We start from the raw sequence: 16,606 nt of genomic DNA, 5'->3' as shown, positions 1-16,606 counted from the left end.
AGGAAAATGGCGTTCCGTGGAGATCCGCAGACTCAGAGACGAGTGGCTGCTTGTTCTAGTAACCCCACAGCCCCTCAGCCCGAGCTAAAGATCCACACTGACGCAGTTGCATCCATAAGACTGAGAGCTACACCACCCTGGCCGGCCATGGCAGGTCGTTTCGAGCCATACGAAAGATACACAAAATACCCAAGCAATTGATACAATTGAACATTCATATTCATTACATACATGTCATAAACATTACTTTTCTCCCCGACCGCGGTCAATTTACCGCACGGTGTATCCTCCGTCAATGATCAAATCGGCACCCGTCGTGTATGTGCTGGCATCACTGGCGAGATAGACATATGCACCCTTCAGCTCCTTGGCATCACCGTTCCGTCCCATGGGGATCATGGACATCCACAGATCCTGAGTCTTCTTCTCCACAAAGTCTGACAATCCCGTGTCGATGTAACCCGGGGAGATGCTGTTCACGCGGGCAAAGTCCCTCCACTCGTTGGCCAATGACCGGGCCATGTGGATGCAGCCTGCCTTGGCCACGTTGTACGAAGTCTGCTCCTGAGGAAAGTTCGCAATGTGACCCGACATGCTGGAGGTGATGATGAAGCTGCCGGTTCCGCGCTGCTTGAAGTGCGGACCCACCGCCTTGGCGCAGTGGAAGGTACCCGTCAGATCGGTCTGAATGACTTCTTCCCAGTCCTCAACGGAGCCATCGAGGATACCGCTGCTGGCTGTCTTGCCAGCATTGGCAATGAAGGCGTCAATCTGGCCAAACTCGGCCAGCACGTCGTCCACGAGCTTCTTGACGCTGTTCCAGTCGCCGACGTTGCACTGGTAGGCCTTGGCCTTGACGCCGTAGGTGTTGCGAAGTTCTTCGGCGTTCTTCTCACCACCCTGAGGACGAGAAGAGTAGGTGAGGGCGATGTTGGCGCCCATCTCGGCGCAGCCACGGGCGGCTTCAATGCCCATGCCGCGAGGGCCGGAAGCGCCGGTAATAACGACGACCTTGCCCTTCAGGCTGAAGAGGTCGTGGACGCTGGAGGCGGAGGGAACGGGGATAGGCATGTTGATTGAGGTAGAAATGACTTTGATAAATGCAGTAGATGATTGTTGTTGTTGTTGATGTTGTCGAGATACGACGACAGGCACAACTTTATATGCTCGTTCGGAAGTGATGAAGTCATCGCTGTGATGATGTCATGACCGAAACCGGTTGCTTCATTCCAAGCCCTAACAGAATTTGGCAATCAGCTCTCCTCCACCTTTCATCTACTCCAACGCAGATGTGGATAGACATGGATTGACCACTCAAAGCGTCGGATTCCCCTGGTTGTTCCGAGTTTCATGGACGTTGCTCGGGCCGGGTCGGTCATGACGACATGTTGCCGCCGGCCGATGCAGGTTCTGCAGGGTCTCTGCACCCTATTTTACTCAACTTCATCTCTGCATCTGTCAAGCAGATACCTTGCAAGGAATCAATTTAGAGATAGTCATGTCCACCCCTGTCGAGGAGCCACGCCCGTCGTTGCGCCGCGCTAGCACGGTGCACACCAATGAATTCGATGATTCGTTTCTGGGACGGTTAGTCTGCCAATCATTGCCAAGCAGACCCTGTTCATACAGCCACTAAGTCTGACGTTGCAGGGTACGATCGTTCTTTCGCCGGGACCCCCATGTCGGGGTAGTTAGCCACAACGATCTGCGTGACAGGGAGGACCTTGAGATCCATACCTGGAATGGCAAGGATGATCCGGAAAATCCGTGCGTCAAGTATGCAGTTGTTAGGACACTAGTCTAACAGAACTAGGTTCAATTGGAGCACTTCCTACAAATGGCTTCTCACGGTTACTGTGTGTTTCATGTATGTCCCCCTTAGCCTTGCTTTCAAAGGTGCAATGCTAATAGGTATAGCTCCATCCTCACTGGTATCCCGGCCGGTTCATACGGCTCCGGCAACAACTGGATGGAAGAACGATTCCACGTCCAAAACACGCCATTTCCAAACCTTTACTGGGCCACAACATCCTGGAACATGGGAGCGGCCTTCTGGCCTCTCATATTCGTGCCCCTGACTGAATCCTCCGGTCGCATGCCCGGCTATTTTGTCGCCTACATCATCCTCATCATCTCGCTGTTCCCCTCCGCCTTCGCCCAAAACTACGCCACTCTCGTAGTAACGCGGTTTTTCGGCGGTGGTGCTTCCTCCGTATCCATCAACATCGTCGGCGGTAGCATCAGCGATGTCTGGTACGGAGACAAGGCGCGGAGTCTCCCCATGTCCCTCTTCGGATTTACCAGTGTGGTTGGTATTGCCCTGGGGCCATTCATCGGATCCGCCATCGTAGCCATCCACAAATCTGCCCCGTGGCGCTGGATCTTCTACATTCAAATCATTTACCTAACAGGCCTCCTTCCTATCTTCTGGTTCATTCTGTACGAAACCCGCGCAGACGTGATCCTTGCCCGTCGGGCCAAGAAGCTCCGCAAAGAAAAGCAGCGCCCCATCTACGCTGAAGCCGAGCTAGACAACACCAGCGTATGGCGTCTGATGCAGATCTCCTTCGAACGACCTACACGCATGCTCCTCACCGAGCCTGTCGTTGCCTTCTTCACTCTCTGGATTTCTTTCGCCTGGGGCATCCTGTATCTCTTCTTCAGCAGCGTCGTCCAGACCTTCTCCGCCAACTACGGCATGAATACTTTGCAAACTGGGACCATTCAGCTGGCGATCTCCGTGGGTGCGTTGATCGGCACTCTCGTCAATCCTCTACAGGACATCCTGTATCTGAAGTCGGCGAGACGCAACAAAGAGAAGCCGGGAAAACCTATTCCGGAAGCTCGGTTGTATACTAGTCTCATTGGCAGCTTGATGTTTGCAGGCGGGCTGTTCTGGTATGGCTGGTCCAGCACTCCTTCTGTGCCTTGGATCGTACCAACTCTCGGCATCGGGTGCACCGGTATTGGCATCTACAGTATTTACATGGCGGTGGTCAATTACTTGACAGATGCGTACGAAAAGTACGCTGCATCAGCTCTGTCCGCAGCATCTCTGGGACGAAACTCCTTTGGCGCATTCCTGCCACTGGCGAGTTACGAGCTATTCGAGAACCTGGGGTACGGCTGGGCCGGGTCATTACTAGGTTTCATTGGACTGGCACTGTCAGTAGTGCCAGTAGTACTAGTATGGAAGGGACCCGAGATCCGCCGACGCAGTCCATTCATGCGCGAAGCGACCTGGGGAGCAGACGAGGAAGATGTCATAGAGAAAGAGGGCGACGGAGAAGCGACAGTGTATCGCGACACGCACACAGGGTACCCGCAGCACGATCGAGAGGAAGACAACCGCGTGTGATGAAATGATATCACCACATATAACAAAAGCATAAAAGCATTCATAGCCAACTTAACCACCTCATTATATACAACAAGAATACAAAAGACTGACCGACTACTTGCTATAATTCTGATGCCACGTATAATCTCTCTCCCCTTCCAACAACCCCCTAACCGCCTCCCTCGGCGTCACCGGCTCCCTCCCCAACACCTCCCCCATCAACCCATCCGTAAACCCAGCCTCACCATTCTCAATACTCTCAAACCACCCCACCAACTGCCGGAAGAACCCCTCCGCCTTGCCCCCGATATCATTCTCCGCGTTGATCCGTACATACGTCTCCGGATCGACGATCTCGATCTTCACTTCCCGGTCAGTCGTCTCATTAATAACATCCACTATGTCCTGCACAGAAACCGGCTCCGACGCAGTCAAAAGCACGATCTCTCTATCATGACCGCCCTTCAACATCAACTTGGCTGTTGCTTCTGCCAACTCCGACCGGAGCGTGAACGCGATCTTCCCCGACGAAGAGGGCAGATAGAGCGTCTTTGATTGGGGATACCAGTTAATGAAGAGCGGGAAGGCTTCAGTGTAGATTCCTTCGCGGATGGAGGTGTAGTTTACCCCAGATCTATCAACCATCAATACCACTGAAAACAATCATAATAAGGGAGGGGGTGACATACTCTTTCAGCATATCCTCCGTCATATAATGCGCCTGCTGCACCGCAGCCTTGGAATCGGACCCGAGGCCTCCAAACGCGAGGGATGTATACCATACCTATCACACCATTATTACTCCATCCATCTTGGCTGGAAATAAGGTTTAGGGAACGTACATGTTTCACACCATTCCTCTTCGCCGCCTCCACAACATTCAAATGCTGTCTTCGGCGCTTCTCGACGTCAAAGGTATTTGTGCTCACGAAGAAAAGGTTCTCTACGTCTTTGAAAGCGATGTCGAGCGTCGAGGGGTCATCGTAGTTGACGGTGCGGAAGGGAATGCCTTTCGATGTGAAGCGATCACTGTTGGATGGGTTAGAGGAGGATGCGGCGTATGATACGCCATGTGTGGTTTCTTGTGTCGGGGGGAAGTGGCTGGTGAAGTAGTCCAGGACGAGGGAGCCGAGGCCGCCCGTGCTGCCGGTTAGGAGGTAGGTTAGGGGCATTGTTTTCTTTTTCTTCTTTTTTTTTTTTTTGTTGAAGGCAGAGGTTGAGTGTGGACGTCGATGTGGATGTGGTCGGAGTCAGACTGGGTGGGGATGAGGGGATTATTTATGTGATTGTATTTGTTGTAGTGTTGTTGAAGCTATACATGAAGGGAATATAGGGTAGTTAGCAGGTATTGCTGATAAATCAGACATTTGTCAGATGGCGTCATGTCTATGAGGGTAATTGGTTGATGAGATGATATTTTCTGTGTTAGTGCTTATTTTCTGTGTTGTAGTTGTTGCATTCTTTAACGTAAATTAATCTACTGGGTACTTCCAGGGCATACTGTTGTTGCTTACCAAGCAGTGTATGCAGGAGAGGGTAGCTTGAGGGGTCCAAGCTGCGGCGGGTTCAGGATTTGGTGCGGCTGGTTCAGAGAGAATATGATACTGAATGAGCTCGTCCACGTGATTTAATTGCTTCGGTATAGACTGACATGAACACAAATCAGTTTTTTGGTTGTAAACTCACATTTCAATCGTATAATAACTGAAATATTTTAAAGTGTTGTGACTATCATAATATCAGGCTACTGGAATTTGATTTGTTATCTTATTTATTTTGTAATTCATTATGACATAAAGATCACAGAGCTGAAGTAGTATCGAGGATAATCATATACCAAGCTCATTCTGTATCTTAGAGTCTGTATCGGGGACGTCTCTGAAGGGGTCTCACTCGCGGGGGTCCAACTCGCGGCGGCTTCAAATTAGTGCGAGAGTATCAGGAAATTTTTGATACTGGATGATCTTAATCATGTGAAAAGATGGTTTAGTATCAGACTATGTTAGTTCTGACACTGAATAACCTCTTCTGACACTTTCTGAACCCAAATCAGCTGCTCTCTCTATTGTTTCGGGGGCCTTTAAAATGAGAAATGGGTAGAAGCCTCTCACAGCATGCCCTAGCGCCCATACCACTCAGCTTATACACGTAACCACATAAGTAGCTGCTGTCTAGCATCAGCACCAATCTCTAAAGGTGTGTATCCAAACAGCCAGTCTTTCATAACGCGCGCCTGCACAAGTCCACTTATGTATAAGTGTAAGCTCATCGAGAACCAGACAAAGGTCCAGCTATACCCGACCACCTTCTCAAAATATGTGCTCTTTCCAGAGATGCCAGTTTTCTTCCATGTCCAGCGCACCAAGTCCTCCACTACGATGGCCAAAGGCTGCGACATGAAGAAGGCCAGCTCGCCCATGTCGCGGCGAGTGACATTGAACATCTGGGCCTGGTGGAAAAGGCAGCTTATCCCAAACGAGATGAACAATTGGCTGTAGCTAGACGCTAGACCACCCTTGCGGAGACGTAGGAAACGAACAAGACGTTTTGATGGTTGCGATAGCAGCTACATGTTCTGTTAGCACGAGCATCTCTTGGAATGCAGTTGTCTTGGGATCCTACTCACCCTGCGGCATACCTGGTGATATGTTGCACTGCATATGTGTAAGTAAGCATTTTAATGGCCTCATTATGTAGGCTGTGGCACATACCTCCACATCTGCCTCACGCTCCATGCGTCTTTCAATGGCCCCATGAGAGGCGGCCATTCCCAAGTTTCCGTCGCTCCTGTCGCAACACCCAGGGCAGCCGCGAGTCGATATGCGCAATTCAGCCTATCCCATATCCACACCGCACCCGACCATCCCACGATAGCATTGACGACAACTGTCTTGAGTAGCTCATCTGATCTAGTTTGCGCTTTTAAGGCACATCCTAGACCCAGTCCGGCTAACGTCCCCATAGATTGCACGTAGTAGAACACTACCCACCACATTTGCCAGCCCACGTACTGCCACCTTGGCAGCTTTGCATGCGGATCCGCAGGAACACCTTTCACCTGCCAATTCCATCCAATTCCCCTATGCACGGGCAGCATCAGCCTGAATGACCACTTCACACACTGTGAGAACGTCGTTAAATCCTTCCAGCACTGGCCCTGGGCAGTAATAACGCCCCCCTCATCCCCACGCTCTTCATCTGTAAGTTGGCGGCCAATGAACGCAGGCGCGTCCTTGCCGTCTCTTGGCGTCAGGAAAACAAAGTCAAGGTACCACAGCGGAAAGGCAATGAAATGGCTGTTATTGTAGTAATCCGAAGAGGGATCACCAGTAGTGAAGCACGGCCAGCTGGCGCATAAGTAAAGCAAGAAGGGCCAAGTGGAGAAGGCTGAGAAGCCTTTGTTTTCTACTAGAAAAGGTACCAGGGAGAGACCGAGACAGCCAGGCGTGTAATAGATGGGAAGGGGTTTGCGCTCTGAGAGAGCGGGATAGAGAGACGCAACGATATCCATAAGAACAAATACAACGTTTTAACCACATCGAGGATCTGATCGGTTGATTGTACGGACTGACTGACTGATTGAATCCTACCCCACTTTTGGCTGCTCTTACTCAGCAGCTGAACGTAAGCGGCAAGCGTATCGACATTCTGCTTTCTATACAAAATGAAGGTTTTTGAACACCAATTCCCATATTTAAAACATCTATTGTTGAGGCGTGTGATTACTAGCAAAGCAATAAAACAACAAAAAAGCAAGCGAACGAATGTAAACGCGAATTATAGTAAAAGAATGAGTTGAATTAGTAATTATCTAGGTACTCTAGTAAAATAAAATAAGAGATTATTTATAGACAGCCTGAGTACCAGGCATGTGACTATGCCGACTCCTGCAGTTGCCTCAACAAGAAATAATATTAAATCATGTGCATAAGCTCATTCAGGGTCAAGGTTTCTCTGAACCCGTCTGAGCTGTTTATCCAGCCCCAGTTTGACTCTGTCACGCTAATTTCTGAACCCGTCGCAACTCACATGCCCAATTTTGACTAGCGCCGTCCTTATGTATAGCCCCTTCTAACAATTGTACTTTTTGTGTTATGCTTAGTTTATTTAACTTACACCCTGATCATGATTATTGATGATCAAGCGGTTTTATTTTGTTATGGTATACGGATACAACGTGCATTCTGAGACAGTACCACCTAATAATTGAACAAAACCTCTCCTTGTCACTTTCTCTATAGACTAATGCGCACTGAGCCAGCATGTCAGCGTAACAAGCAACATTGTGTGGAGTTGAGAAGCACAAAAGAATAGCGAGCATATTAAACTCCCATTCTACCCTGAATTTATTCTGAATATAACAGCCTCCTACACAGTAAACGGCCAGTAGGCTCCATGGGGCCAAAGCTTAAGGCCTTCCATCCGATCTGCAAGGGCCCGAATATCTTTTCCCCTCAGGTACCCTACTGGGGCCAAAACTCCACTTCTCACAGATCAGCATACTGAATACAGAAATGATCATAGATCTACACCTCGAAGGGCCAAGAATCCAACTGAAGCGTGAAATGAGCCACCATAATGGGTTCACGATGACTGCGCCTGGGATAGACAAGTATGTTCGGCCTTGCACTGCCCTGAGTGTAGGAAAAAGAGAAGTATCTGAATGGGGCGGAATGTCGAAGAAGAAGGTATAAAGTCGGTCTTCTTCACTCTTCATCTCGACAACAATCCAGCTCAATCTCTCTCTCTCAATCATCTACATATTCCATTGCCTCCTACAAATATACCACATATCTGTCCTCACATCTTTTTCTAAAAAGAAACGTCTACCAAAAAAGCAAAATGCAACTCCACCACTTCCTCCCTCTCGCCGCTATGGGCGTCCTGGCCCTCACCACCACCGCCGAATCCACTCCCCTCTCAACCCGCAGCGAAAGTATCACAATCACCACCTGGTCCGGCAACAACTGCGAAGGTTCCTCCGCCAACCCTGCCATCATAGGATCTGGAGAATCCTGCTTCGTTAGCCTTCCTGGGGCGTCTTTCAACGTCGGTACCGCCGACAGCAAGTGCAAGATCACCACCTGGTCTGGTGATAACTGTCAGGGAAGTTCGGCGAACTTTGCGGGAGATGTGCAGGGATGCATTGGTATTCCATTCGCGTCTGTTAGTGTTAAGTGTTAGATGTGGACTCAAACTGAGGATGTCTCTGCTGTCACTATGAGGATCGACCAAATTGGGTCATGTTCGAATGGACTGTTTGTTATATGTGTTTTTATTTGATGTGTAAAGTATCTTTTGGATAATTTGCAGCATTTCTCTATAAAGATCGAAGTGAATGTTACCTATCTGGCTACCTATTACATATACACTATATCATGGTAATCATAACCTCGCTTTCCTCTCACCACAGCGTGAGTCCTAATCAGTCGGCGCAAACTTACTCCAGGACCGAATCCTACTTCCATAGATATAGAACAGAATCGGCACGGGGAACAATATGGCCGTCAAACATCCCAGCAAGGTCATGGCCCACGGCACGCCCAGATTATGGAACTGCATCATCCATCAACATGTCTCGTTCACCGAAGCAGCTAGCATAGCTGTATGCGAGAGGGAAAAACTCACCATCGGAATAGCAAACATGGGAAACCCTGCCCCCAATCCCGACCGAAAGAAGCAGTTCGCCGCAATAGCCGAGTTGGCATTGATATTATAGCAATCAATGATATAATTCAGCCCCTATACCATCATCAGCATCACACCACACATATCACACCCAAAGAAAGAGGGAAGAAACATACCTGCATAAAGATCAACAGTATCCCCGCCCCCAAAAACCCCCCAGCAATGACCTGCGGCACCCAAATAATCCCGGGATTACTCGTCCAACCAAACCAAAACATGCCGGCAGGCAACAACACCCCCCCAATCATCATAGGAATCAACCTCTCCTCCGGAACAACATGGCCCTCCCGTTCCAACACCCTCTGAAACCTCGTCTTGGTGAAAAACACAATAACACAACACCCAAACACGACCCCCACAGCAATGGAAATAAACGGCAGTGCCCCAACCCCTTCATTCCACCCCCTCAACTCCTGAAACGCCACCGGATACGCCTCAAAACACAGATACAAAAACCCATAAATAAACCCCATATACAACGTGATAAGCAACAGGATCGGCTCTCTCACCAGCATCAAAAACGGCCTGACGAGATACACAGTCGCAATATGCCTCAGATCAACCGGCAATTCCTCCGAGCGCGCATGCAATGCCCAATTTTTCGTCTCGAACCGCTTCCTCCGCGCTCTCCGCTCCAATAACGTCGGCCCAAACGTCTCCGGAACAACCACAAACCCCACAGCCCCAAAGAAAAACGCCATAATGGCCGTGATATACTCCGTCCATCTCCACCCCAGATAACTCATCGTGATAAAACCCCCGACAATCGGGCCCGCGACCGGGCCCACGAACGTAGCGCCTGCGAACACAGCGATCGCGATACCTCTTTCCACAGGACCGAATATATCCGCCAGCATACCACCGACAATCGCCAACGGCGCACTAGCAAACAACCCGCCCAGGAACCGGCATATCATTATCGTCTGCAGGTTCTGGGCAACCGCCACCGGAATCTGGAAAATAGCGAAGATGAAAAAGCCCATGAACAGGGGGGTTTTGCGTCCGTAGAGTTCGGATAGGGGACCGAAGAAGAGCGGGCCGAAACTGTATCCGAGGACGAAGAGGCTTGTGCCGAGAACCATTACTTCGGAGGAGACGTGGAATTGCTTCGCTGTGACGGTGGATGCGGTGCTGAAGACAGAGGAGGCGAAGGTTACGGATATGGTCATGAGGCCGAGGATTATTGTTATGAGCCATTTGCGGGGACGGGGGAGGTTTTGGGGGTTTTCCTATGATGGGTGGGTGGTTAGGGTTTGGAATTGGGTTTGAGTATAGATGGGGTCGGGGAGGAGGGTGGGAAGGGACATACTGGGTCATCTGGACCATACCAGTCCACGATGTTGGGGTCGGGTTCTTTGTTGTCCTTTGTGCCTTCGGCCATGCCATCGTGGAGACGCTGCTTCTCTATGTCTTTATCATCGTGCTCGTTCGGTAAGGTGCTGCTGGAGTGATGGCTGCGAGGAGATTCTTCTGCCGGGGAGGCAGTTTGCGTGCGTGTGTCTTCCATGGTGGGTTCACAGCTACTATGCACTCGAGTTGATAGTCCTACACTACATAATGTGTGCGTTGACTACTGTATTTATTATGCATTATCCTAATGTATGTATCTGGTGGGATGATGTCAAAGTAAACGGCATATCCGACCGGATCCGGCGACGTCATCTGCGCTGGTGGCAAGCTGCCATATCGGCGCTAGCCATTGGCTCTCAATACAATACTATTAAGGCAAGACCTGCTTGCTTAATCGTACATAAGAGAACCTCCACATGGACTGACATCACCCAATCTGTCGGTGCCTGACTCGCACTTTTCCCCTAACCCGACAATCGGCTCTCGGCTCCACTTATCCGATCCCCGGCTGGGTTCAAGTATTGTTGGAGCATGAGAAGCTGGTGCTTTTGGGGTGATCATGGATTGATTTTCCGGAGACGTAGAGTCCAAGGGCGCACTGTTTGGTTAGTAATTTTGTGATGTTTGTGATGTTATTGTGATGAGGTGGTGGGTTGTATGCTTACTAGACAGCCACCTACAAGTACCACGAGCAGGTTCAGACCGGTCAGTAGGATCTTGCGGCGCGATGAGGAGTATCGGCCCCAGTTGAGGAACAGCCAGAAGATTCCACTTAGTCCATCTGAGGGATGGGTTAGTACAGAGATGGTCTAGACGCGGTGGAACTCACATGTGAACCAGCTGGCAAAGAGCGCCGTCTGCGACAGTTAGCCTTTTCCAACAACACATCCAAGTGACAAACCTACGATCAGACTCAGCAAATCGTTAAACACAGGAATTGCCTCAGAGATAATCCACGCCAGCGTCCACAACACCAACCCAATCATCACCCACGTCCCAATCGAAACAAGTCCGCGCTGGTGCATGCGGTCGGTTCCCCGGAACAGACGGACGTAGATGTATTTGCATGCCACATGACCATTGATCACGCCAGCGATCACAATCTACGTTACTTGTCAGTACTTTTCAAGCAAGAATTCTGGAGGGCGGCTTACCGTCGGAATAGCAACGCCGTAGGCAATCTTGGACATCAGCGGACTGGTCGATCCCAATGCCGGAGATGCCACGTCCTTTCCTCCGTAGCGGTATATGACGACCGCCGAGATGGTGTACATTGACGTATCAATCCCCTGCAGCATGTACAATGTCTTGGGGTAATCGGTCGGCGTGCGCATTTCTGAGATGAATCCGAAGAAGGCCACGTGCCCGGCTGGATTGGTTAGCTTTGGTTCTGCTCTTCAAGGAGTGATTTGGAAATACCGTATGCGAAGACAATGTTGGTGACAGCTAGGAAAGCCTTGTAGAATGAATTGTCAACGACGGCATCGACACGGCCGTCACCTGGCTTTTGAATCGCGATTGCAATCATGGTGATCAACACTGCGGCAGTGATGCTGATGAAAGCTGTCACTGTAAGCCTTCGTTATTATCATAGGTTCTAGGATGGACCTACATGAAATGGAAAACCAAGACACCTTCTTGAGCGTCCGCGGCAAGGTGAAGACGAACGACACCGCTAAGCCGATCACACCAAACACAATAGAACAGGCGCCATGGTCAGTCAAGGTATTCATCATCACAGTAAAAGTCAACAGATGACTGCCCATGATAAAGATCAGGAACAACAGCTGCGCAGTTCCCAGCACTTCGCGACCGATGCGACCCATCAGGACCTCACCAGCATCACCCATACTGTGCACATGCGGATACCGGAGTTTGAACTGTCCTAGGGTATAGCCCGTGTAAGTTGCCAGAGCACCGAGGCCAAGGATGAGGATCACGGCTCTGTGCAAGGCTAAGTTAGCCACCAAGCCACTCTCCGTCGACGATACCAATCATAACTCACGCAACCAGGCCAAGCGACGCCACGGCCGAGGGTAGGGACAGGATGCCCAGGGAGATTGTCTCTGCGACCATGACTGTGCAATACGATTAGACATAGTTTATCAGGAATACTGGTAGTACACACTCATTGCACATTGCCTGAAGAGTTAGCCAGGTCCGGACCCCGAGAGCGAATCTAGACGAAGGGATGAACGCTTACCACCAAGCCAAAGTGCGGTACTTCACCCCGCCGACACCATCATGACTGAAAGGATCCTCGTTCTCAGTGGCGCTTCTCAGATTGACAGGTTTCTCCTGCTCGGCGAGCGGGTCCTCAGGGTTATTGATCGCACTCAGCGACGACATGGTAGCGATCAGGGAAACCCAGTAATCCGCGTCACAAGCAAGCAAACAAACCAGCGGAAGTCTAAGCAGCCACGACCAGACAAATGAGAGTAGTGATGATGAGTGAGGTGAAAACAACAGAACACACAGGACTGAAGACGACTGAAGGAAAGGAGAGAAAGTCAACAAGACAAATTCTGCAGACAAACACAAAGCCAGCTGGTAAGGGTCCAGGGCTCCTGTTGTTGGGAGAGCTAATCCACTTTGCTCAGCCAGGATCCTCACCTGGTGAATACATCAGAATGGAGCGTCATCTAACGTTATCTAGGGATGATATCTGAAATTATGGGGGTGGAAATGCGGGGGTTGCATTCAGAATCAAACCATTCGGGGAATGCCGAAGTTATCCAGTGCCTCTATCCAAGCATATCGCGTATTACGGGGGACGAGGAACAGCAGATGACCTGTAGAGTTTTCGGGGATGTTCAGAACCTATCATGCAGAGCCCAACAGTGTCAGAGCGATGTAACCTTCCCAATCTATATGGCCTCGGAACCGTGGATGCTGGTTCTCTATTCCTACTGCTGAGGTATTTGTCAGACCAAGTAATCGATTCAATGCAATCATTCAATTCGCAATAAATCCAAAAAAGTCCAAATCTAGCTAATCAGAGCGTAATTCCAAATCAAGAAATCTAAAGCTGTAAGCAGTTGTCTATGGGTATTGTGCGCAACGCAAGTCTATCATCTATCGTCTATCCTCTATCCTCGTCTCGGGTCGTGTCAAAATGTTATGCCTCTTGCATCGTCGCCAAACACACGCGGTCGCGCAAATAGAGTTCAATCCCCGCCTCGGCACAGGCACGGTGCAGCGGCTCTACCGTCTGATACACCCGGGGTTTGATCACTTTCTCGTCGGCGGCCTCCGCCGGCTGGTAGCCTGATGCGTCCTCATCCTCCTCGTCATGGAAAAAGCCTTCAACGTCGAGTCGTCTCAGGCCCTTGAATTGCGTCTTGCGCTTGTTGAGAACCTTTTGGAGCTGTCCAACCAGCATGGCCAAAGTATTTTCCTTACAGCCTTCCACATACAACGATTCGACCGACGCGGGAAGCACATCGGTGAGCGGGCACGACGGTTCATACTGGTAGCGAACATCAAGCAGGTTGGGCAGACGGATGCGGATATCCTTCAACGCAGTGAACTCCGTCAGAGGTCCAAACCACTCGTCGTGCGTCTCGTTCGCTCCGGCAATGGTGAAAGGCAAGTGGGTGCCGCAATTATCCAGCCACAGGGTGTGCAGGCTGCTCTTGCTGTTCGCCAGGGACTCGAAGAATGCAGAAGGCTGGAACCCCTCTGCAAGCAGGTGTGAATCGGAGTGTTGGTACTTGAAGGACTGCAGCGAAGAGCATGAGGCGATCAGGCTTTGCATGCCCTGAGATCCACTGCTCGTGTTTAGTGTGATCTCAGCAATGGACGAAGAGCCGGGAGTAGGCTCCTCAACGGGATGGGTTGGTTCGGGCTCATCCTCGCGTGGGCGGGTAGACTCAACCACCGAGTCCGCCGAGAATGCCCGCATGGATGGCAATTGAAAGAAAGGAAGGACCTGGGAAGTCATGTAACTTCCTCGGCTGTCTTCCTCGTCGGCTAAATGGCTCAGCGACACATCCCGTAACACACGGAATGCCGGCTGGTCATCGAAAGGCTTTTCTCCCTTCACTGCCCGCTGCATCATGCGGTCCAGGTAGACATTCTGCTTGGGGTACACTAATTGCAGATGCCTCAGGTTACTCGCCAGCGGCAGGAGAAGCGCAATCCAAGCTTCTTCAACATTATCCCGGAGATCCTGCTCCCATTTCGTGTGCTCTTCGGCAGTTTGACTGAGGGAATAGGCCAATTGGGCAAACGGCGCCAAATCTTCGTCGGAGGAGGGGGAGGAAGGAGTGGAGTTGGATCTAGGACACCAGTCATGGAAGTCCAAGCTGCGAACCGCCCGAGCCAGCTCGGGACGACGGAGGACAGCTCCCAGGAAGGAACGCGTCTGGGAGCAGTCCTTTAGGGCAGCTGCTTGGTAAACCAAGCGCAGAAACAGGTCGTGAAAATGACGGCACACAAAAAGAAGGTTGTAGCGGTCCCGATAGTCTTCCACATACTCCCCGACCAGCAGGAGGATGTCATTGGGAAGTGGGAGTGACATACTGAAGGGGGATCAGCAATTGAAACTGAATTCAATGCATCTGGGGAAACAAAGCCAAGGGAGCAGCCACCGGAAGTCCGGGGGGATTTAAGGGTGGCCGCACACGTCGATAACCTAAGATAGGGGAACTGAGTTTTGCAAAATCCACAGCGTTGGTGAACTTTGCCAGCCTTAATATGGGGAGCAGATCCATCGTGCGGGCCAATGGACGGCAGCTGGCGGAAGGGTCGTGGATCACCAGTGGCATCGGTTGACCTGCTCCATCCATGGTTAATCCAGAAGGGTTCCATAAGGGGCAATGGAGTCCGTATTCACACAACCCGTTGCCAACCCATCCACTACAATTATTGCTGCGAGGCATGACGTCCCACCGCTGTGCTGTGTCCCCCCCCCCCCCCCCCCCCCCACTACGGATAGCATCGTCGGGTTCCGCGGTTGTAAGGGCGAGAAAGCACCGAATTGTCGTGGGGGAGGGCGCATGGACGATGGCGGTGGAAAATTCGATCACGGTGTGTGTTTAGTGTTAGTGTGTACCCGCAGTCGCTTGTCGCCACCGCCATTCAAGGCGCTGACGGGCCGGTGGAGTCGCGACAAAACAGAGGCTCCATCCACTGCGCGGGGGGCAATGCTGGAGGTGCAGGTGGTGGGAAATTTCCCCTCTCGGCTGTCCAGTTGCTGCAGATGGTTGCATTGTTTCTGCAGCCTGGGAGTCTGTGTCCGTTGCGTTGACGATCGTGATGATGTCGATCAATGGGCAAGAGACCTCGTTGCGGGGTCATCACAGTCCTCGGGGACATTCATCTTTTGTATAATGGTACGGGGTAGAACACAGAAGAGAGAGCTGTGGGCTGTCGTAGAAATACTGGAGCACTTGCCCTGAGCTGCCAACAAGCAACCAGCGGTATGACAGGGAAACTGTGAGGGTTAGAATGTCTCGAATGGAAGAAAAGAAATCAATCCCGTGATGTCACATGCATGCGATCTGCAGCCCTTCCTCTACTCCATACCCTCCAATTGCTTTGGCAAAAGTACTCAATGGCTTTGAAGCATTGCAGTTTACAGTGCTTGATTAACTTATTGAATCAATCATCACATCAACATTGCAATCAGCCATGACCATCGTGGAACTTGCGATTCGGCAGGCCTGCTCGATCGGGCGAGGCGACACTCGGTGGATTCTGGCTTTTCGCCATCGGTGGAGCTCGGCGGATCCCCGATTGATGAATTTTCCCCCGCCGATGAAGCGGTGTTTTGGATTTCATTCCATCGAGGACCTGCTTAGCTGGAGTATTAGATGGAGCATCTTTGACTGTTGTAGTTGACAGAAATATTAGAATGACTTCGCTCATGGCCAGGGAAGCGTTATTAAGGTGTTAGTAGATACCTCAGGCATCATAACCCTACAGTTATCTGCAAGCTACTTACGGAGAATATTCGGCTCTCTGTCAGGAACAAGAGATACGGTGACCGGCTTCCTTTTGGCTTTCCCGACGGCAACCTGATTAGATCCTGCAAATGTGTTGTCCGACTAGACATGCAGCTAGATAAGTGTGGGTGTGGTAGCTTTCGCCTGAATGCAGATCCACCCGGTCGGTCTACTTCCTCTTTTCATCTCAGAGATCCTACTAGCCCTCTACCCATGCCATTAATAATGTTGAATAAACAGATTGTCTGTATTTATCTCGCCAGCTGCGGGTATGGCGGTA

The 16,606-nt window shown here is 50.7% G+C and overlaps 8 protein-coding genes across 8 annotated transcripts; 2 read left to right on the top strand and 6 right to left on the bottom strand.

The window, feature by feature from the left end:
• Positions 1–189: 189 nt before the first annotated feature.
• Positions 190–1,116, bottom strand: BO87DRAFT_373012 (SDR family oxidoreductase). The gene has a single exon (XM_025622433.1). The coding sequence runs from the start codon at positions 1,069–1,071 to the stop codon at positions 271–273; it is 801 nt and encodes a 266-aa protein (XP_025483539.1). The 5' UTR covers positions 1,072–1,116; the 3' UTR covers positions 190–270.
• A 239-nt stretch (positions 1,117–1,355) lies between these two features.
• Positions 1,356–3,604, top strand: BO87DRAFT_445824 (putative MFS multidrug transporter). Its single transcript, XM_025628179.1, has 4 exons — positions 1,356–1,587; positions 1,651–1,767; positions 1,814–1,867; positions 1,918–3,604. Exons 1-4 carry the CDS (start codon positions 1,499–1,501, stop codon positions 3,356–3,358), a joined length of 1,701 nt encoding a protein of 566 aa, XP_025483538.1. The 5' UTR covers positions 1,356–1,498; the 3' UTR covers positions 3,359–3,604.
• Positions 3,185–4,542, bottom strand: BO87DRAFT_326307 (putative NmrA-like family protein). The gene is made up of 3 exons (XM_025620137.1): positions 4,183–4,542; positions 4,030–4,124; positions 3,185–3,974 (listed from the first exon to the last, which is right to left on the bottom strand). Exons 1-3 carry the CDS (start codon positions 4,510–4,512, stop codon positions 3,455–3,457), a joined length of 945 nt encoding a protein of 314 aa, XP_025483537.1. The 5' UTR covers positions 4,513–4,542; the 3' UTR covers positions 3,185–3,454.
• Positions 4,543–5,318: 776 nt separating this feature from the next.
• BO87DRAFT_161967 (wax synthase family protein) lies at positions 5,319–6,883 on the bottom strand. The gene is made up of 3 exons (XM_025618254.1): positions 6,052–6,883; positions 5,967–5,994; positions 5,319–5,906 (listed from the first exon to the last, which is right to left on the bottom strand). The coding sequence occupies exons 1-3, from the start codon at positions 6,849–6,851 to the stop codon at positions 5,481–5,483; spliced, it is 1,254 nt and encodes a 417-aa protein (XP_025483536.1). The 5' UTR covers positions 6,852–6,883; the 3' UTR covers positions 5,319–5,480.
• A 1,299-nt stretch (positions 6,884–8,182) lies between these two features.
• On the top strand, positions 8,183–8,524 carry BO87DRAFT_382948 (uncharacterized protein; the record flags this gene model as incomplete). The annotated part of the gene is made up of 1 exon (XM_025624633.1): positions 8,183–8,524. The coding sequence occupies one exon, from the start codon at positions 8,183–8,185 to the stop codon at positions 8,522–8,524; it is 342 nt and encodes a 113-aa protein (XP_025483535.1).
• Positions 8,525–8,652: 128 nt separating this feature from the next.
• Positions 8,653–10,594, bottom strand: BO87DRAFT_326302 (MFS transporter). The gene is made up of 4 exons (XM_025620136.1): positions 10,338–10,594; positions 9,145–10,257; positions 8,969–9,082; positions 8,653–8,896 (listed from the first exon to the last, which is right to left on the bottom strand). Exons 1-4 carry the CDS (start codon positions 10,533–10,535, stop codon positions 8,762–8,764), a joined length of 1,560 nt encoding a protein of 519 aa, XP_025483534.1. The 5' UTR covers positions 10,536–10,594; the 3' UTR covers positions 8,653–8,761.
• Positions 10,595–10,892: 298 nt separating this feature from the next.
• BO87DRAFT_350615 (putative neutral amino acid permease) lies at positions 10,893–12,727 on the bottom strand (the record flags this gene model as incomplete). Its single annotated transcript, XM_025621085.1, is given in 10 exon segments — positions 10,893–11,038; positions 11,055–11,159; positions 11,208–11,235; positions 11,284–11,481; positions 11,533–11,747; positions 11,798–11,941; positions 11,991–12,322; positions 12,384–12,456; positions 12,507–12,520; positions 12,582–12,727. 10 exon segments carry the CDS (start codon positions 12,725–12,727, stop codon positions 10,893–10,895), a joined length of 1,401 nt encoding a protein of 466 aa, XP_025483533.1.
• Positions 12,728–13,357: 630 nt separating this feature from the next.
• BO87DRAFT_373009 (uncharacterized protein) lies at positions 13,358–15,276 on the bottom strand. Its single transcript, XM_025622432.1, has one exon. The coding sequence runs from the start codon at positions 14,898–14,900 to the stop codon at positions 13,497–13,499; it is 1,404 nt and encodes a 467-aa protein (XP_025483532.1). The 5' UTR covers positions 14,901–15,276; the 3' UTR covers positions 13,358–13,496.
• Between the last annotated feature and the right edge of the window lie 1,330 nt (positions 15,277–16,606).

This window comes from Aspergillus neoniger (genome assembly GCF_003184625.1).
Source record: "Aspergillus neoniger CBS 115656 unplaced genomic scaffold BO87scaffold_4, whole genome shotgun sequence".
Classification (NCBI taxonomy): domain Eukaryota; kingdom Fungi; phylum Ascomycota; class Eurotiomycetes; order Eurotiales; family Aspergillaceae; genus Aspergillus; species Aspergillus neoniger.
Note: the sequence above shows the minus strand (reverse complement) of the source record. Positions and strands in the feature narration are given on the sequence as shown.